General features: G+C 42.0%; 1 protein-coding gene across 1 annotated transcript in view; it reads left to right on the forward strand.

Annotated features, from left to right (window-relative positions):
- The window catches only part of SULF1 (sulfatase 1), a 202,937-nt gene that overhangs the window by 116,759 nt on the left and 64,053 nt on the right, over positions 1-22,125 (forward strand). Inside the window, exons 5-7 of the mRNA XM_010848192.1 lie at positions 6,818-7,057; positions 17,212-17,363; positions 19,695-19,864. Coding sequence (XP_010846494.1) covers positions 6,818-7,057; positions 17,212-17,363; positions 19,695-19,864 — 562 coding nt within the window. The remainder of the gene's footprint in view (positions 1-6,817; positions 7,058-17,211; positions 17,364-19,694; positions 19,865-22,125) is intronic.

Here is a 22,125-nt window from a genome sequence, read left to right on the forward strand (position 1 = left end):
CCACTGGAAAAACCATAGCCTTGACTAGACGGACCTTTGTTGGCAAAGTAAGGTCTCTGCTTTTGAATATGCTGTCTAGGTTGGTCATAACTTTCCTTCCAAGGAGTAAGCGTCTTTTAATTTCATGGCTGCAGTCACCATCTGCAGTGATTTTGGAGCCCCAAAAAATAAAGTCTGACACTGCTTCCACTGTTTCCCCATCTACTTCCTGTGAAGTGATGGGACCAGATGCCATGATCTTAGTTTTCTGAATGTTGAGCTTTAAGCCAACCTTTTCCTCTCCTCTTTCACTTTCATCAAGAGGCTCTTTAGCTCCTCTTCACTTTCTGCCATAAGGGTGGTTTCATTTGCATATCTAAGGTTATTGATATTTCTCCCGACAATCTTGATTCCAGCTTGTGCTTCTTCCAGCCCAGCATTTCTCATGATGTACTCTGCATGTAAGTTAAATAAGCAGGGTGACAATATACAGCCTTGACATCCTCCTTTTCCTATTTGGAACCAGTCTGTTGTTCCATGTCCAGTTCTAACTGTTGCTTCCTGACCTGCATATAGGTTTCTCAAGAGGCAGATCAGGTGGTCTGGTATTCCCATCTTAGTGTCTTATAAACAACAGACATTTATTTCTCATGGTTCTGGAAACTGAAAAGTCCAAGATTGAGACTCCAGCAGGTTCTGTGTCTGGTGGGAATCTGCTTCCTGGTTCACAGATGCTGTGTTTTCGCTGTGTCCTCACATGGCAGAAGAGCCAGGGAGCTCTTTGGGGTCTCTTTTATGAGTGCACTAAACCCATTCATGAGGGCTCCACCCTCATGACTTAAATAACCTGCCAAAGCCCCCACCTTCTAACACCATAACCTAGCACATTAAGTTTCAACCTATAAGTTTTGAAGGAGCACAAACATGCAGTTTATGGCTACCTCTGTATGCCTACCTTAGCTTTGGAGTTCAGATATGATGACAGAGAGGGAGATGGGAAAGGCAGAAGTAAATGAAACATCTTGGGGCCAAGATGATCACACAGTAAATCACAGCTCATGCCATTTGCTCAACAGCCCTGCCAACAGGTCCAGAGAGCTATTATTAGTTCTATTTTACAGCTGAGAAACACAAATCCAAAGAGGGTAAATGACTTGTTCAAACACACCTGTGACAAAAACTCAGATGTTTCCCCTCAAGTTCAAGTCCAGGACTCTTTCTCTTCTCATCTTCATCCTCCTAAGCCCTGCCTTGGCAATCTTGTGGTGAATCTTCAGCCTTAAAGTTTCATAACATTCTCATGAAATAATTGCTCTGATAACTAAGAATCAGCACAGTCTGCATTTTAGGCACCGAAGTCCTGAAACTTAGAGAGGTGAAGAGCTCTGGCTTAAAACCAAGTCCTTGCAGCTATAGGACAAAACATGGTCCCATCCACTGGGACCATGCTGGAAATGCATAATTAATAGTTGTATGGATACAGAATCATTTTGGGTAGTTTCCCAATGAAAAATCAGTGGTGCAGTCACAATGGCCATAGGTGCAGGACCAGGCAGTGTTGTTGGCTAACATTAATCACTGCACAGCCATAAAAGAGAAGGGGCTTTGTACTTACCTTGCTGGAGCACACTTACTCAGCAGAGGGAAGAGGTATGATTCCTACACTCCGTCATCTGTATCCACCCAGGGACTCCAAGATCAGAGGCAGCATTTAACATCAGTGTGACTGTCAGCTTCTGAAGACAGACACATCTGCAGCCTACGCCCCCTCTCCCACTCAGACCCAAGCTACTGAAATCAGTCCATAAGAAGGCAGGAGACAGGCTTTAGTGTCTGTTAGTATCTCCCCTAAGAGGCTAGATGAAGCAAAATACATATGTGCTAAGTTGCCCTCAGTTGTGTCTGATTCTTTGTGACCCCATGGACTGTAGCCCGCCAGGCTTCTCTGTCCACAGGGATTCTCCAGGCAAGAATACTGGAGTGGGTTGCCATGCCCTCCTCCAGGGGATCTTCCTGACCCAGGGATAGAACCTATGTCTCTTATGCCTCTTGTATTGGCAAGTGGGTTCTTTATCACTAGCACCACCTGGGAAGCAAAATATGAGACTACAGTAAATGAGATATACTCTTACTATGAGCAGACATCATTTCTGTGTTGCAGTCTTCAGAAGTCGATGTCACAGCCAGTACTCAGCCTAGATGGAGCTTAAGAGCATGATCTCTGAACAGACAGCCTGCATTTGTATCTGAGCTCTGCTGCTTAGGGTCTGTGCAGTCCTAGGCATGTTGTTTAACCCTTCTGTACCTCAGTTTATCATCCCTGATGTGGGAATAATAATTAATAACACCCACTATGGAAAGTTATTGTCAGGATTAAATGATTTGCTACATATGAAACACTTAGAAATGGAAGCAAGTATAGAATCCGCTGGGCTTCCCAGGTGGCGCTAGTGCTAAAGAACCCACCTGCCAGTGCTGGAGACATAAGAGACGCGGGTTCAATCCCTGAGTCAGGAAGATCCCCTGGAGGAGGGCATGGCAACCCACTCCAGTATTCTTGCTTGGAGAATCCCATAGACAGAGGAGTCTAGCAGGCTACAGTTCACAGGGTTGCATGGAGTCAGACATGACTGAAATGACTTAGCACACACAGTCATAAAATCCGTGAGAATAAATATGAAATCAGTGTTTTCTTTTCCTGTCTACCTATCTTACCGCTTTGGAAGTGGTCTAAACCATTTAGATCACTTAAAGTGAGGCACCCACTAAAGTCTCTTCCAGCTCAAAGCTTCCCTGGTTCTGTGTCAGGCTTCAACTATATCTCCAAGAGTGGACCGTGGACAGGCAGCACCGGTGTCATCAGGGAGCTTGATAGAAATGCAAATTCTTCTATGACATAATATGCTCTCCAGGTGATTTTTAAAGTTGGAGTAGCATTGTCTCAGAATCTTCACTAAGAAACTTCAAGCTAGATGCTCATATTCAGTCAGGAGCCCCACCCATGGGGCTCTTAACACTGTACCTGCAGAGACCAGTGGAGAAGGAAATGCAGCCCACTCCAGTATTCTTGCCTGGAGAATCCCAGGGATGGAGGAGCCTGGTGGGCTGCCGTCTATGGGGTCATACAGAGTCGGACATGACTGAAGCGACTTAGCAGCAGCAGCAGCAACAAAGACCAAACGTCTTCATTGTTCTCTCCTTTGACTGGCAGATCAATTGGAAGCACGGGGTTTAGAGGGATTTTTTTAGTTCTTCAACACAACCAGCTCAGTTGTTTAAGAAAAGAATGATATTTATTTATTTTTAAAAGATTTTTTGATGTGGACCATTTTTGAAGTCTTTGCTGAATTTGTTACAATATTGCTTCTCTTTTATGCTTTGGTTTGTTGGCTGAGAGACCTGAAATCTTAGCTCAGAGAGATGTGAAATCTTAGCTCCCTGACTAGGAATCAAAGCTGCACCCTCTGCATTGAAAGGAAAAGTCTTAGCCACTGGACCACCAGGGAAGTCCCAAGAGTGATATTTAGCGTGAGAGGACAGTCCTGGCTGGGGCAATTCCAGGAGTGATGCATGGAACTGACCCTGGTGACACAGATGGTAAAGAATATGCCTGCAATGCAGGAGACCCGGGTTCAAAGTGGGCATGGCAACCCACTCTGGTATTCTTTTCTGGAGAATTCCATGGACAGAGGAGCCTGGTGGGCTACAGTCCATGGGGTCACAAAGAGTTAGACACAGCTGAGTGACTAACACTTTCACTTCTTTCTGCATGGGGCTGAATTCTCCCCCCTAGTTTTCATATGATATGATTTTAGATCAGATTTCCACCTCCCATCCAGTGTTGTGGTCCAAATGAGTTTGTAAACTGGAGGTTGCAGCTTTGTGATGCAACCTTGAGGGATGGCCTCCAGTTGCATTTTTTTTTTTAATTTGAGTCTAGCTAAGCTCATGAGGAAACTCCGAGAAGTCATCCTCTGACATGAAGAGACCATTAGGCAATAAAAATTGGTCAATAGTGTTTGCTAAGTTTTCTCAAAATTCAAGCTGTTACCATAAGTAATCACTGCAGATTTCTAAAGAGGAGAAAAGAATAAGTGAATGGACTTTGACACTGACCTTGAACTCTCTCCCCACTCCTGTGTTTCATTGCATGTATTTATTCCAGGCTCTATCCCTTTTATGATCAACTAACATAAATATAAAACACAACATTTCTAATGTGCACTTCTTTGATGTTCTGTAGGGCATAGTTCTTCTCAAGTTACTTCTTGAGCAACAGTGAAACCATTACTTATCCAGTTTTCTTCCCAAGCTGAAAAATGTTAGCCAACACACAGCCTTCTGATACATTACAGCATCTCTTGGATCTTCTATTTTTTTTAAATAAGTATCTTTTAAAAATTATTTATTCTTTTTTTTTTTTTTGGCTGTGCACTGGCTTTCTCTTGTTGCAGAGAGTGGGGGCTGCTCTCTAGATGCAGGTGCACTGGCCTCGTTACAGTGGCTGCCCTTGTTGCAGCGCATGGGCTTGATGGTGAGTGGGCTTCAGTAGTTGTTGTACGTGGGCTTAGTTGCTCTGCAGCATGAGGGCTCTTCCTGGACCGGGGATAAAACTGGCGTCTACCCTGCATTCTTACCACTGGACCACCAGGGAAGCTCTTAGGTCTGCTTCTTAAGAGCCATTCTATTGTAGAGGCACAACGCCATTCAAGCTTCAGCAACCCCTTGGCCATACCTTTGATGGACCAGCCTGTTTCCTCGACAGTGTACGTACCTCCATTGTCATAGCAACACCTCTCAAAGACTTTTATCGTAACATATCCTTCACGTCTTGGACAAAGATCTGACTCTGCCATCATTTTGTCTGTTCTGTCAAAGCTGAATGTCTCTCCCCAGCCGCCAAGCTGTTTGCTAGCTCTGCCACCCATTACATCAAGAGAAGTCTTCATTTTCGTTTTCATTCCAGAAAACTCGTGTGCCATTTTCATCACTCCACTTACCTCATCCCACCTCCAGTGCACCACACATACCACCGCACATGCCCCCAATGATGCACTTCACTCATCCTGAGATCTTCTTCCTCCTTTCCTTCCAGTTGTCCTCAAGTACTGTGGCAGCTGCTGCTGCTGCTGCTGCTAAGTCGCTTTAGTCATGTCCGACTCTCTGCGACCCCATAGACGGAAGCCCACCAGGCTCTCCTGTCCCTGGGATTCTCCAGGCAAGAACACTGGAGTGGGTTGCCATTTCCTTCTCCAATGCATGAAAGTGAAAAGTGAAAGTGAAGTCACTCAGTCCTGTCCGACTCTCAGTGACCCCATGGACTGCAGCCTACCAGGCTCCTCCATCCATGGGATTCTCCAGGCAAGAGTACTGGAGTTCTTACTAAATATTGCCTCTTGTCCCCACTGTCCTTATATGCCCTGCTACTGCTGTATCCACAGTACCTTGCTCTGCAGATATCTCCAAGCAATGTTCATATATAAGTTCTTGTTAGATAGATTACTAGTGAAGATTGGAGGCAGCAGAGAACTTCCCATTGCTTTTGTTAATGCTATACTTGCGGGACCAATCCAGAGAGTTGAGATCAGTAGAATGAATGCTCAGCATGAAGTGGGCGCTCACTACATGTTATTCATCGATGGCAAAAAAATAAGTTGCTTGATCTTCTGAAGACAACCAGGGCGGAAAAAGCAGTTTGGAATCCTCTTCAGCGAGGCATACTGTAGAGAGCTCTAAGGAGACACAATTAGAAACCGTCTTTTCTGTTTTCATGTAAACAGTAAAAGCACGTATGTGAAAAAATATGAGGCCGACTGTGGCTTTTTGGATGGCTGCACACTTCTCTTCTGCTCTGAATGCTTGCCTGGTTTGCATTACGATTTCCTTCCTTGTTGGAAAACGACATAGACTTTCTCCCTTTCTTTGGAAGAAGCAGGACCTGTTGGAAATGTGAGGCTCCAGGATTGAAATGCAATGGGCTTGGCTGTAGTGCTCTGTAGTGCATTTCTTGACAAGTCCTGAAAAGACTATTGAATTCTGGCCTGAGCTTTTTTTTTTCCTGCAGTATTTGGATGGGATTCAGCTGCCATGTTTGGCTGGATTGAGTAATCAAGAGTTTTTTTTTTTTTCTTTCTCGGCAGTTTTATGTACAATTTCATCCTTTAGAGTTCAAATGGAATATTTTACTGCTAATGCAAATACTTTTGAATGCAATAGAATCATAGCTCTTTCATAAGCAAACAATCCATCTTTTTAAATGACGTGGAAACAGGCAAAAACATAAACTGATTGTGTGATCCTGATAGAAAATCTGCCAGGTAGGTGGTGAGTTTACTAGGGGATACCAAGTTGCATTGGAGATTTTTTTTTTTTTTTTTAGTTCAACACGCATTTTGGATGAACTTTTACTTAACTGTAGAAATTTTTCCCTCTTTTGTTTGATATGATAAAAGCACTGTATCCATCTTTTCTGCAGTGTTTGTAGCTGGTGTGAGTTTGGTGGGCTAGGAGTTTTGATGCTCTCTAGTCAACTTCAAGGGGCTGCTGGCCTTTGAATCTACTCCATCTCTAAAATTCTAGCTTTAATGATTGGATGAGCCTGCAGTTTTTTCCTTTGTGATTAAAAAAGGAAGAAGCCAAAATGTGTTTATTCTGCAAATACTTGAGATGATAGGATCCCCAGTGGTGCACTGTGTCCTGGAAATGAGAACTGGTCCAATCACAGACTCCTTCAAGCCAAGGGAGGGACATTAACAAGTCGGGGAAACAGAGTGACATGACGTCAGTGGGTGATTGTGCAGTGCTGTCTGCTAAACAGGGCTGGCCTTGTGCCTTTCAGGGTCCCTGCAAGTCATGAACAAAACCAGAAAGATTATGGAGCGTGGGGGGGCCACCTTCACCAATGCCTTCGTGACCACGCCCATGTGCTGCCCCTCGCGCTCCTCCATGCTCACCGGCAAGTACGTGCATAACCACAACATCTACACCAACAACGAGAACTGCTCTTCCCCCTCCTGGCAGGCGGTGCACGAGCCTCGGACGTTTGCGGTCTATCTGAACAGCACCGGCTACAGAACAGGTAAAGGGGAAACTTCCAGGCCTTCATTCCGTGAACTCTGGTAACGCATCTCAGAAAAATGCACTATGTGATGAAATCTGTGACCTTCCAATCAGTCCCTAAGTGGAAGGAGTCTCCCTCTGCATCCCTTACTTTTCTCTCTGATGAATGTCCCAGCCAGAGATCCCTTAGAGAAAAGCCAGAATGATTCTTAGTGGACACGTGAAGGACAAGTTGTCCCCATCAGTGCGTGCATGTGTGTTTGCTCAGTCACTGAATCACGTCCTACTCTTTGCGATCCCATGGACTGTAGCTTGCCAGGGTCCTCTGTTCCATCAGAGCACCCAGCAATTGGAATTTTCCAGACAGCCTGCAACTGAAGAGTTTCTATCCCATGAGCCTGCTTACCTCAACCTCCCAAATTTCCAGGTCCTGGTACCAACTGAGCACATTCTTGAATGCAGAGCACCTATCCCAGGATCTGGAACACAATAGATTATCAAAATTATTTACTGAATTCATAAATAGCTGAATGAAATAATCCAATGAGGTGTACTTTATTAATTCAACTATTTACTTACTCATAATCAATAGGATTCTGCTTTTCTTTAGCTTCATTGTGGTTACTTTTAGATCTCAAATGTTCATCCTTATTTTCCAGGAAAGGAGGGCATCCCATGGTACACCTTTTATCACCGTTTAACCTACATAGATGAGGGGTGTGGTTAACTGGTGTCTTGCATATTAGGGACCTCCTTCCAGAGAGATCGTGAACATCAGGCCAGTCGTTCTAAGAAATAAGCAAGGCTCCTTCCTGTATGATTGACCCAAAGCCTTTATTCTCCAAGCATTTAAATGCTCTTGTTAGGTTTTCTGAGCATTTCTTTTTTTTAATTTTTATTTATTTTTTATTATTTTAAACTTAGCCACATGTGGCCAATAGCTACCATATTGTATTAGACAGCACAGTTTCCACTATCTTTGGGGGAGTGGAACCATTTTAACAGAATTAGGAGTGGGAAAGACATAGTCTGAGCATTTCCTATTTTAGGAAAGGAAACCCAGATATTGATTGAGGGATATAATGGAAAATAATTTTTTCAGAACCAACTAGACTTATTCATAAGAATTCAGGGTGTCATCATTAAAAACTTGGAAATGATTGTCAAGTCTACAGATTCTCTATTCTGAAGATTTCAAAGGAAAGGATTTTGGATAAAGGTATTCTCTCTCAAATCTCTTCTAAAAATGAAATTAATCTTTCCCCTTGGATTTAGGAACTATGTGGTCATTGGCTTCTGTGCAGAGCACCTTGTGGGCACAATACTTGTTATTTATGGATGAAAATACTGACTGTGGAGATGATAGCATTGTCATCCGCAAACATCTCAAAGTCTCCACTCACAGAAGGAACTCCTCCCATGAGCCTCAAAGGTGTCTGTGTATGCTTCGGAAGGAAACTAGGTTACTCGGAGAGCCTTATCCTGAGTGTTTTCCCACATGAGTGGTTTAAATGTATAGCACCTTTCATCTGAGAGCTCTAAAACAATTTGCAAATCTCTCCAATATCCCTGTAGGGCTCATAAACAGCCAGTGTACTTGGCTCCATTTTATAACTGAGGTGAGGATTTCAAATACTGTGCGACCAGCTCAGAAGCAAAATCAGAAATGGTCCCCTGATGCCTGACTCCTGATTTTGACCACCAAATTGTGTTTTATTCATGGGAAGCATTGTGTGAAGTCAGTGCCTTTCAACTCTCACTGTCCCTGTAATTTAATTCCTAGTAGCAGAGACAGAGTTGGAACCTAGGGAGTTAGAACACTCGTCATATCCAGACCAACGTGGTTGGGGTCTGTCCTAGGAAACAGAGATGTGGGTGACTACAAGAACCCTGCTGAGACTTAGAGCTGTTGACTATGGCTTGCTAATACATTTCAGGGCCAAATCAAGAAAGGGAAGAACGAAAAGAAGTCCGGAGAGAGACTGCACAGTGGTTTGGCTATAGTTGACAGTGTTTCATCGTGTACTCGAAATTTGCTAAGAGGCTAGATCTTGGGTGTTGTTATCACAATAGAAAATAATGGAAACTACTGAACATGTAAAGGGATGAGTATGTTGATTGGCTTGGCAATGGTTTTTGTTTCACAATGTTTTTGTATAATGGGCCCTTGGGTTACAAACCTTAGAATGTTTGATTGTCAGTTATACTTAAGTAAAGCTGGGCCGTCGGAAAGAAAGGGGAAAAATTGGAAATTGGTATTTTGTGCTTGCTTCCTCTGTACCAGGCATTTTAGCTGAATTTTCTCACCTAATTCTTCCTGCAGCCTTGAAAGGATTTGCCCATATTGCCAGTGAAGAAACAGAAACTCAGGAGAGTTGGTCTGAGGTCACAAGCTAGTCAGTGACAGACTGAATCCAGCACACTTGACTCCATCTTTCTCCTTCCCATTATCTTATTTCCTGACATATGTTTCTATCATGCCTCATTCCAAAGTGCCTAATAGTGACACATAAAACATAATAGGATACAGAGCAATCAGGACCCTGTCCAGTAGAAATGGAGGGTAGAACCAGTTCAAATCAAGGCAACAATATATACAAATATACAAACCACAGACATGCCACAGAATTGTGGAGAAAGGCTGCATATTTGAAGCTAAATTTCCAGATGGCAAAAGCAAAAGTGGAAACGCCATCTAGCACAAAGTTCATTGGGTCACCAAGAAAAAACAAATCTGTTGCTTCTAAGAAGTGGAGTGTATTCTGGTACTTGTTTAAATTATCCTATGCTGTATCCACCCTACGGGCTTCCCTGGTGGCTCAGATGGTAAAGAGACTGCCTGCAATGCAGGAGACCTGGGTTCGATCCCTGGGTCAGGAAGACCCCCTGGAGAAGGAAATGGCAACCCACTCCAGTATCCTTGCCTGGAAAATCCCATGGTCAGAGGAGCCTGGCAATCTACAGTCCATGGGGTTGCAAAGAGTCAGACACGACTGAGCAACTTCACTATCACTATCACTATGCTGTATCCACCCTACAGTGGGTTACGAGAGCTTGAATAAACCTCAGAGATAATTTCATTCAGTTCTCTTATTCTCAAATGGTAAAGAATCCACCTGCAATGGAGGAGACCCGGGTTCCATCCCTGGGTGGGAAAGATTCCCTGGAGAAGGGAATGGCAACCCACTCTAGTATTCTTGCCTAGAGAATCCCATGGAAAAAGCAGCCAGGTGGGATACAGTCCATGGGATCACAAAGAATCATATAGGACTGAGCAACTAAGCATATACAGATAAACAAATTTAAATATTCCACTTTTTTTTTTTTTTTTACTTTTTGGCCACACTGCCCAAGAGGCATGTAGGATCTTAGTTCCCTGATCAAGGGAAGTACAAAGTGCTAACCACTGGACCACCAGGGAAGTCCCATCAGATGAACAAATTTAGACCCACAAGATAAGAGGACTTGCTGAAAATGATCCATCTGATGTTCTACTAGGAAGAGTGAGCAACAAGACCTTGGTCTTCAGGGCTCTTTCCAGTATAGTACCCTAGCCTTGTGGGTTAGGTCTAGGAGGAAACTGCAGACAATCAGCCTTTCCCAGGGACAACTAGCAGTCTGGTGGTGCAGTCCATCGGGCCTGCTTCAGTCAGTTCTCTTCTTCAGGAAGAGGAGATTTGCTTCTGGAAATTAACTCATATTCTGTAGCCAACCTTCTTCCCTGGGGTCTAGACACTTAGGTAATAATGGAATTTACAGTGAGTCATTCTACAAAGTAAAGGAATTCTTTAAGGAAAACAGGACTTTTCCAAATGCTTAAGACTTTTTCAAACACTCTGCTAGGAATAGAAAATGGATGATGTGCACCCAGGAAAATAAATTTTGAGAGTGCCCACTAGTAAATCGGAAAAGGTAAAAATTGGAGGGCTAAAACAGCAGTGATAATGAGCTATATAATGTAAATTCATCTTTAGTGGGAAAATATTGATATGTCTCAGACAATTAGGAAGTAAAGATGTCTCTGTGACAATAATTATCAATCCAACCAGGGACAGAGACTCATTTGAAAATCTACAAATAAGCACATCAGGATGATAGACATCTGAGGAAATTAAGAGAATTGGTGTGTAGGTTTTAAACCAGCATAATTATTTATGAACCACTAAACTAGTGGGGGGAGCCAATATATAAAGATTTTATTGTTTTCCTAACATTAAATGCATCATTTAGAACATTTAGCTGAGAACATAGGAAAAATAATGACGGAAGCTGTATTATACATAAAGATCCATCTAGCAAGAAGCACAAAGCAGTAATCAGTTTTACGAAGAACAACCCAGAGAAGACAAACTACTGAGAGGCTTATTTTGGGAGGTATCCAGAGTACATGGATTTAAATGAATTGATCCATTATTGTACTTACCGTTGTATGACATTATTTTCTTTTTTCAGAACCAAGGCATATTTTTGGACTGACTATAACCTAAATTTTTCTAACTTTACTCATGGAAAATATGACTTCACAACAGCTTAAATGTTTAAGAAAGGAAAATAAAATAACATTTCTATTGCGTTTTATGTTCTAAGTGAAATGGTAACAATATTGTATTATCTATCATAAAAAGGAAAATTCTACCTGATTATCCACTCAAAAATTTTTAGTTTAAATTTCTTTTGAGAGGAGAGACATGAATGTAACACCTGGCATAAATTTTAAAGTGACAGTAATAATCCATAATTGAGAGGTAGCATCAAGTATTAAGGGGAAAACCCTGAACCAAATGGTGGAGAACTGGAATCACGTCCTTACTTTGCCTTGAACTTATTTTGAGAACTTTTCCAGGCCAGTTTTCTAACCTATAGAATGCAGAGATAGGACTAGAGGGATTCCTTAGTTCTCTTTCCTATCCAAAATTATATTGTAATTTTCTTATAATCACTGTAATCATACTGATTCCTTTAAAAATGGTAGTGCTCAAATTATAATATAACACAGGATTTGTAAATTCACAGGTGAATTAAATTTTAGTCATACTAATTCTGCTTCATATCACTGGGGTGGAAGGGACAATATTTAATAAAGACCTGCAATAAAATTGTTATGTAAAGAATTATTTTTGTAACAAAACACTGCAGACAAATTAATCATTTTTTATGTGTCTTTTTACATTATAAAATTTATGTTACTTATAAAGTGAAACTAAAGTCGCTCAGTCGTGTCCAATTCTACACAGTCCCATAGATTGTAGCCCGCCAGGCTCTCTGTCCATGGAATTCTCCAGGCAGGAATACTGGAATGGGTTGCCATTCCCTTCTCCAGGGAATCTTCCAGACCCAGAGATAGATCCTGGGTTTTATTCATTTCAGTCAGATTCTTTACAGCCTGAGCCACCAGGAAGGCCCCACGTTACTTATGGCAAGTATATTTATTCTCTAGTATGAGATGTTTTAGAATGTATTAATAGAGTTCACTAAAAGTAAAACAAACTAATATTCTTATTTTTATGAATGATAGTATTATGGATTTTTGATAAGTACCCCAAAACCAAATACCATAATATGCTATTAATTAAGTCACATTCTGCTTAAAACTATAGTAGACTTTGATCCATAAAGAGATATAAAGTAAGATTCCTGTCTTTGCTAGACTTCCAGTCTAGTTGGGGAAACCAAACTCATGTGTACGAGGTGACATAAGAGTAAATCATATTTTTAACTTGGTTCAAAATTATGTAAATTTATAGTTACTATTAGTGAAGTCCTGCCACCCCAAATCTAATCATTGCAAGGAGTGAGAGCTCAATTAGTACATTGTTGCATTAAATAACATTTGACTTCTCTACAGCATCAGAAATCTTTTGTATATGTAGTTACTATTGCAAATCTAAAAATAAAAGCTTTTGCCTCAAATAGTTCAAGGAAATTTTTCTAAGGGTTGTGTAACAGGTAGTTTTGGACAGAAGTAGTGTGGACTTAAGTCAACAGTCATTATGATCAGGTCTTTCTGATCTTTCTCCCTGTCACCCAACCCCACCTGCCACCTTCTAAACAGCTGTGAAGGGAAGTGTTTAATGGCCCAGAGAAGAGAGGAGGGGTAGATGGTGTGCTGGTGACATATTCAGACAGTAGTTGAGTTGAATTGCCAAAGCTAAAGGATTGAAAACCTTCAAACTACACGTAATATAATGGCAGTATGGGCAAGAAAATGAAGTTCACCTTCGAGATGGAGGAAGAGATTTAGTGCATCTGGAGGAAAATAATTAGAATCCCAGATAATCAATTGCAGAGCACTGCCAGGAAGTGTTGTTGAAAGAGGCCAGGGGTAATTACAAATGAGCCTCAGTGTTCGAAGGTGACACTAAAGGCTGAGTAACTTGACGCTGACAACACTGGGTACTGCCTCATGATGCACAAGGCCTCGTCTCCCTTGGAGCCAAGAGTGATGGGTGAGGACACATTTGGAATAGTGAGTACATTTTTTACACCCCATTAACACAAAGACACGGAAAACCTGGAGGGAGTTCTGAAGTGAATAACAGGGACTATTAAGAGACTTAAAGGAATTGTTTATAAGGGGAGGATTAAGGGAAAGGGCGATAGCCATGGCAATGGGTAGAAAACAGTCCTAAATAACCTAATGAGTAAAACAATGAGGAAAGGGCAGGAGTGACTTGGCCTGGCTTCCTTGAGAGGGGGGGAAAAAACAGAGAACAAAACTAAAAGTAGCAAGAAAAAAAAATCTAAAAAACTAATTAAGCAAGAAAATGTCAGCCAATTGGGAGGGAATTTGTTGCTACAAAAATGAATCAGATTAGGAAAGAAAACTGTGTAACCTCTCCAGCGATGTTTTCAGATGCACAGGGCAGAACTCTAGAACAGAATTTCCTTGCACTTCAGGAGGGTAAGTTATTTAAATCAGAACCCAGAGTTGAAAAGCTAATGATCATGGTGATGGTAATCATAATATTGGGGCTACCCAATGGTAAAGATTCTGCCTGCCAATGCAGGAGAATTGGGTTCCATCCCTGAGTTAGGAGGATTCCCCTGGAGGAGGAAAGGGCAACCCACTCCAGTATTCTTGCCTGGGGAGTTCCATGGACAAAGAAGCCTAGCCAGCTACAGTCCATGAGATCAAAAAGAGTCAGACACGACTTAGCAACTAAACAACAAACAAAAATCATAAAAATGTTGGGTTGGCCAAAAGGTCCATAAGATGTAGAAAAACCTGAACAAACTTTCTGGCCAACCCAGTACCAGCAGTGACAGTACTTAATAAGCCCTCATTATATGCCAGGTACTGTTTTCAGTGCTTTGCATATGTATTAATTCATTTTCATCTTCACAATATCCCTTCCGCTATTATCATCATCATCTTCATGGTTTTCCAACAAGAGAATTGGAAGTAGAGAGAGGTTAAGTAAGTCACCTCTGGACATGTAATTAGAAAGTAACAGAGCCAGGATTTGAACCCAGGCAGGCTGGCCCCAGGCTTTATATTCCTAACCACTATGATCTTTTATAAAAAGAGGGAAAAGTGGGAAAAAACCCTGAGGATGAGGAGCAGGCCAGGGGAAAGAGCTGGGCTCTTGGTTATCTAGTGAAAGGCTTCTGGAAACAGTCCCGTTCTGAAGTCATGCTGGTGGAGTGTGGCCTTGGTCTACTGCCTGGGACTCAAGTCCCGTTGCATTTTGTCAGAAAGGAAAATCATCTGTGGTTCAGTGTGAGAAGGTGGTTAGTCTCTGAAGATGAGAACATCTCATTAGAAGAATTCCTACAGCTCATAGGAAGTTCAGAGGGAAATCCTGAGTCACAGCTGACATGAGACCCTCTGACACTTTGTTCCATGCCTGTCTGTCTGCTCAGGAGCCCTGGCAGAATCCTTAAGCTGTGTATGTTTGACGAAGGGACCACCTGATTTATTCAGTCATTTGCAGATTCAACGTATAAACATTCATTCAGCAAGTAAACAAACATTGCTGTGTTCCTCAGACTTGAGTCAACTCTTCAAAGAAAATAAATCCAAAGAGAAGTATCAACTTTTGCACCTCTGAAACTCTACTCTATGAAAATATTTTGACCAAATTAGCTTTTTTTGAAAAATCATAACTCAATTGAAAACACAAAATTTAACAAGTCCAGAACTTGTAGAGTCCCAAGAATATGTGGGGGTCCATGAACCCCAGTTCAAGAAACTAAAATTAATGGAGCCCCTAGACTACACACTAGGATGGGAGGAGAGTGCACACAGATTAGATCAAGCAGTGTTTGTCTAAAAAAAAAACCTTACAGTGTAAGGGATATTGGCTTCCCCAGTGGCTTAGCAGTAAATAATCTGCCTGCAGTGTGGGTTGGGAAGATCCCCTGGAGGAGGAAATGGCACCCCACTCCAGTATTCTTGCCTGGGAAATCCCATGGACAGAGCAGCCTGGTGAGCTATGATCCATGGGGGTCACAGAAGATTCAGACTGGACTCGGCGACTAAACAACAACGTAAGGGAGATTAGGCTTATAGGTGAACATAACTGTTCCACAAGGAAGGATGAGAATGTGACATTAGAGCCACAGAGATAAAGTCCTGTGGAATCAGCACAAAGACTGGGAGTGAAATGGCATGTGTTCTGGCCTGATTCATAGAGAGGGAGACGAAGAGAACAGCACAGGCAAAGGTGGAGAGGTGGAAACCAGAACACCTAGAGGCAACACAGTTGCTGGAGAGAGGTACGCATCACAGAGATGTACAAGATGGGGCTGGAAAGAGAGGGATCTTGTCCAGACAAAAGGAAGGCCTTGGACTGCAAGCTGTTAAACTCAACTGTGATTCTTCATCCAAGATTGCAAGAAGGTGATGTGACCTGAGCTGGTCTTCAGAAAGCTGATGGTGAGAGTGGAAAGACCCTGGAGCATGCATAGGAGAGATGGTCAGGAATCTGTGGGCCCCCAGAGGGGTGTCAAGTCAGAGAAACAATGAGAGGTCCCAGAGCTCTGACCCACTTAGAGCCTACAGGCAGCAGCTGCTGCATAGCAAGGTGAGCGAAGGGGTAGTTGAGGCAGGGAAAGTGCCACCAGGCCACGCCTGGTGAGTGATGATGCCACTCTGAGAATTAAAGGCTTTCTAAAGAAGTACATGTGCAAGGGAACATTATTCATTCCATTCTGGACAATTGCATTAAGAGCAAGAAAAACATTCAGATGGAGATACTCTACTGGTGGTTATATATCAAAGATGAAATCAAGCTAAATAGAGACTCCATAAAGACCCAGGAATGAAATATGTTGCATAAGTTTGAGATTCAGAAACATGTGCTTTAAGAGCAATACCAATAAAGTGCCTGGGTCCAGGATCTGTTTTCATCATTCCGAGCCAGTCAGCTAAGAACTTTCTTTATGTATGTAAGCGGAGGCATCTGTAATGAAGCCAGAAAGTGGGTTTGACATGGAAGGCATCTGGTTGAGCAGTGGTGTTTTTGTGGCACATATATCAATTCTTCTGTTTTACTGTAATTCTATGAAAATGAGTCATCAAGGTTGTAACCCCATGTTGCTAGACTTTTTGATTATCAGTAATAAGCACACATTTGTAAAATATACACAGTGTAAACAAGATGACATAAAATACATGTGACATAAAGGCACTGACCACACCCCATAGAAGCTGAGTTTATGAAGGTTCTTTGACACAGAAAACACATACTGTCCTGATAGGCAAAAACAAAGACAAGTTTTTCAAAAATGTTTTTGTAATTCACAACTTTCAAGCAATATGTTGGAAAACTTACCCCAAAGACAACTTTCAGTACTGCACATCTCACACCGGCTACTTCTCTGATTATCGTATAAACCTAACAAAAAGATTCATTCTGCTTTTATCCTGGAAGGACCACAAAAAAATTCATGCATTCGAAGTATCATGAACCTGATGGTGATTTTATTAAACTGTACTGTATTTATATAAACTATCCATGTACCTAGGCACTATTCTTATTTATTCAAAAGGAAAATGTATGTGGGTCACTTTGCCAAAGAATCAGAGTACATGGGATACCTTAGCATCCACTGTTACCTAGGTTAACTTTTGTTTCACTGTCTTTTTTTCAAGATGTAATTTCATGTCGATGCATTTAGTTATGATTGATCATTTCATATGAGAAAATAATCCTTCTTTCCCCCTTGCAGCCTTTTTTGGAAAATACCTCAATGAATATAATGGCAGCTACATCCCTCCTGGGTGGCGAGAATGGCTTGGATTAATCAAGAATTCTCGTTTCTATAATTACACTGTTTGTCGCAATGGCATCAAAGAAAAGCATGGATTTGATTATGCGAAGGTAATTTTCAGGCACTTTTACACTGCATCAATTTACTTCATGCATAATGGGAGAAAGTCATTTTCAGTATGTTAGCCTATCCACGAGATTGGCTTTCTATGTTCTCACAGTTTTAGAAAGAGAAATTTTAAGATAATTTTAAACTCCAGGCAAGAAAAAGGCTCTCAGGGAACACTGACTTTGAATAGTGGATTTTTCCCCCCTTCATTAGGATGAAAGGCAATCAGCCTTTGATGAGAGTATTATCAAAAAAATCATAGATGCCTGTACTCCGTCTTGTGATAATTTTTGGTCTTCCCCCCTCTAGAAGACTTGTCCACATAATCATATGTTCATCTTGTACTGTTTTGCTTTTCATTAGGGTGAGAGTATATTCTGTCTGCGCCTTCAGATTTAGATGTAAGAATAAGAAAAGACAAGTGCAAAACTCAAAAGTTGGAAAACCACATTCTTTGCTTTTACCACACTTTGATATTGACAAGGACACCTGCCCATGGCAGCTAGAGTCCACAAAAGTCTGTAAGGCAGTCAGTCTTAGAATTTCCAAATCAGTTCATAGAAACAGAAGTGAACAGGTCCCAGAGTTCTCTAACAAATGGATCCCAGATTAGACTTTTTAAAATCTACACAGCTTTTGTGATTGCCAACTTAAAACGATTTCCAGATCGCAGGAGCGGAGGGGGAAACATCTTTAAATTTAGCCTGCTAATTAGCCTAAAATACCCTCTTCCCTCCTAACCATGTCCATCTCTTCCTCATTTATCTAAAAGAAGCTGAGAATCTGCTCCAACTAGCATAGATCTCTGTGAAAAAGCCATTGGTAGAAATCAGAAAGAGGAGACTTGATCTAATTTTGGCACATCGCTATCCTTAATGCTTGGCCTGATTTGAGCTCAAGGAACTTGGCGGGGGAGATAAAGTGTAAGTCTCCTTTCATACCCTCCAGAAAACAATGCATGCAAATGAATTCACAAACATTGCTAATAGGTTTCCAAACTCATCAGAGTTGTGAGCTGGCAGAAACCTTGGAGGCAGGTTTGAGCAATGCCCTACAAAGTGCACTAATTGTCACTGCTCCCATTTTTTATCTGTGGGGATACTTGTCATGCTCCTTGTTGAAGCTATTAACCTTTCTTTCCCTGTTGTCCTAAGGAGAGCAAAGCAATCAAGATTCCCTCCAAAGACTAAATCAGCGTATCTTGCCCATTATCACAACTGATTAAGTGTCAAAGACAACTGTGTCGAAAAGAATATAGATCGTTTTTTTAGAAAGAGAGGAAAGGAATGAAACAGAGACTTCCATGGAAGGAGGTGATAGCCTGTGGGCTTGTCCTAAGAAGGACATGTGACATAGGCTTGGTCCCTTGGGCATGGCTTTTGCAGCTGTTCTGGTCCTTGAATCTACATGCGATTAGTCATGCCTAGAAGCCTCTGACAGTGCACATTGCCTGAGAGCTTTCTGAATAAACTTTACACTGGAGTTCCAGGCCAATGATACACACTTAGAGGAAGCAGGTGTTTTCAGTTTTCATCTTTTCTTTCTTTCTCATTCCATCTCTTCCCCCACTCCCCCTTATAGTCTTGCATCAGCCCCTTGGATTATAGATTAAATTGTTCTATTAACAAGTCAGGCTCTAATCCCAACAGCTGGATCATTTTAGTTGTGCAATTAACAGAGTGTAATCCGGAGGAAATCAACTGCTCCCCATATTGAGTGTTTCAGATAAACTAATTTATAGAATGCTGCCCCTTTTCCCTGTGCATCCAGATTTTGGTCATGACTTTCATTGGCAATCATTGTGTAATTCTAACAGGTGAATTTTTAATTTCACGAAAAGATTTTTTGTGTGTGTGCATTTATGCGTGTATGTGTGTATGCATGTGCGTGTCTGCAACTGTGAATTTGTAGTGGGCGTGGGTATTTCCTGTCCTTGAAGCAATTAAATTTTTTTAAAACGAATTACATCAGCGAAACCTGAGAATGAAATAAGTATCCGGTGTTTCATGTACTGTAGCATTTGTATTGCCAGATCTGATCATTATCTTGGGCAAACAGGACTTGACTTTTTTTTCCCCCCTAATTCTTAAATTGTACATTACTTTTAAAAAGATGTTTGTGTGTGTTACTATGCTGGCAACCCTAGAAAGTAACTGGCAACTGATCTCTGTTTCCGGAAGATGTTTTTCTCCTTGGGAAGTACAGTTTCTCTTCGTGCTTAAGATCTTACCTCCTCATTCAGTGAGTTGCTTCTGAGGGAAAGCAGTATTCAAATGTGATCTGATGAATGTCACCTTTTGTAATTTTTGTTTTGTGTCAAATGTATGTTTCAGGACTACTTCACAGACTTAATCACTAACGAGAGCATTAATTACTTCAAAATGTCTAAGAGAATGTATCCCCATAGGCCCATTATGATGGTGATCAGCCACGCGGCGCCCCACGGCCCCGAGGACTCGGCCCCACAGTTTTCAGAACTGTACCCCAATGCTTCCCAACACATGTGAGTAGCAACCTCAACTCTGGGACCTGCTGATCTTGAGCCTCTCCTTTGCTCCCCACCCATCTCCTCCCCTGCACCCCATTTCTTTCCACGTGGCATCTCCACAAGGCAGGAATGGGGCTTCTGCCCCGAGACCACAGATCAGGCAGGCCCTGAACTCAGGGGCTTGCTGAGGTGGCTTGATTACGAATCACATCTCCAACATCGTAAGTAACTGAACAACAACAAGAACAACAAAATGAACAGAGAGAAGCACATGGGGTGACTGGGGGGTGGTTTTGATCAAGGGCTTCCTTCAGTTGTCTCAAATAATATTCATCAACGTGATCTAATAATAATAATGATCAAACGGTATGTTTCTTATAGCAGCAGAGTGGTAGTGATCCCCACCCCCAGTCTGGTTATAGAGACCTGGGTGAATTTCCTGGGCTCGGGCTGTCGCAGCTTTGCCACAGATGTCTGATTAGAATTGCTGCAGAGGCAGCTGCAGAGGGCATGCCCGAGAGGCCGTCTCAGGTCACGGCTTTAAAATAACCTGATGTTTCTTTTTGAGAGGCAGGAGCCTTGGGGAGGGGATTGGGAGGCCCAGAGGAGAGGCTGATGGCTTATGGCGATGAGACAGAGAGCAGAGAGCTGTATTAAGCTGACCATTCTCACGAGACGTGTGTAGTAAGTCTGGATACTTAGGCAGCGAAGAATGTGATTTTGTTTTTCCACTCCTCCATACCCGTTCTTCTTATCCATTGCAATGATATGCAGTCCTCCACGCAGAGCAGTGGGCTGAAAGTTTAACTATGAGAAGAGTAGGAAACAAGGAACTGATACGTTTCCTTCATCACTAAACCTCCAGAATTCATTCTTAATCTATTTGTGCTTAAATATTATCCCTCTTCAGCCACACTGATTTTAAAGCTATGGTCCCAGATGGGGAAAAAAATAAAGATTAAATGTACTTCTTTATGAAAAGAGATAAGTAACTACTGAAGGCATTCTAGTTGCTGGCATAACATATCCCTGGAAAACTTTTTATTCATATTTTTTATCTTATTATAACTAATAAACTTATGGCTCCTTGTCAGTGGTACTTAGATCCTCTCTATCATATCAAGTGACTTAGAAAGAAGGAAAGACGGGAACTAACAATACATAAATGAAGCCAGGTGAGTGTACTACTGAGCAGACCCAGAAACTTGGAGGATGGAAGTGTTTTGATGCATAAGATACTGTCGACAAAGAAAGCTGCCCCAGCAACTGAGGTATAGGGTCTGGATGATCCATTGTGTTTTGGAATCAACCCTGTGGATAAATATTCAAGACTCTCTACCCTATGTATAATTATGCAGCTAAATTCATAAATGAAGCCCACCAGGGACTAGTGACTCTCCATTAGCCATCACTGGCAGATGCAGTAACCTGCTGGTTCAGTAAAAGAAATAGGTCTTTGCAGATTTCTTCCATGCCCTGGGACTCACCTTTTCCTTTTCTTTGAGTCTGAAATTGCTTTCTTTGTTGCATTAGCAGAATCCCAGCCTAAGGTGATTTTCCACAACTGTAAACCTCACTGCTGTTTTCCTGGGAGTTTGAGGACAAGAAGTTGACAAAATGTGTTTTATGGCTCCTTAGAAGTCAGCTTGCCTTTGAAGCTTCGGGGCAAGGTCCTGAGCCTACAGGAAAATCAGCCACAGGTCAAAAGGTTCTGACAGCTCAGCAGTGTGCACAGACAGCAGTGCAGGATGAGAGAAATCTGCAGAGTTCTTGGGGCTTCAACAATAGCTTTAAAAAACAAAGAAGAAGCATCTCTGATTAAATTCTGCTTCATTCCACAAATATTTATGCGTGCCACCTGTGACATTGTACAGCACAGCAGGGATATAGGCGCAAGGAAGACACAATTGTTGGGACTTCCCTGGTGGTCCAGTGGCTAACACTCCACCGTCCCAATGCAGGGGGCCTAGGTTCAATCCCTGGTCGGGGAACTAGATCCTGCATGTAACAACCAAGAGTTCACATGCCACAACTAAGACTTCCTGGTGCAGTCAAATAAACATAAAATAATCTGCATTTTTTAAAAAAGAGACACAATTGCTCATTCTAGAACCAATGAACTAGGACAGAGGTCAGCACATGGAGGCCACTTCTGACTTGCCACCAGTTTTTATAAATAAAGTTTTATTGAAACACAGCCATGCTCATTCATTTAGGTATTATCTGTGCCTGCTTTTGCAATGCAACAGTGGAGTTGGGTAGCTGTGGCAGATGCC

The sequence above is a fragment of the Bison bison genome, unplaced genomic scaffold, assembly GCF_000754665.1.
Source record: "Bison bison bison isolate TAMUID 2011002044 unplaced genomic scaffold, Bison_UMD1.0 scf7180017849896, whole genome shotgun sequence".
Lineage (NCBI taxonomy): Eukaryota > Metazoa > Chordata > Mammalia > Artiodactyla > Bovidae > Bison > Bison bison.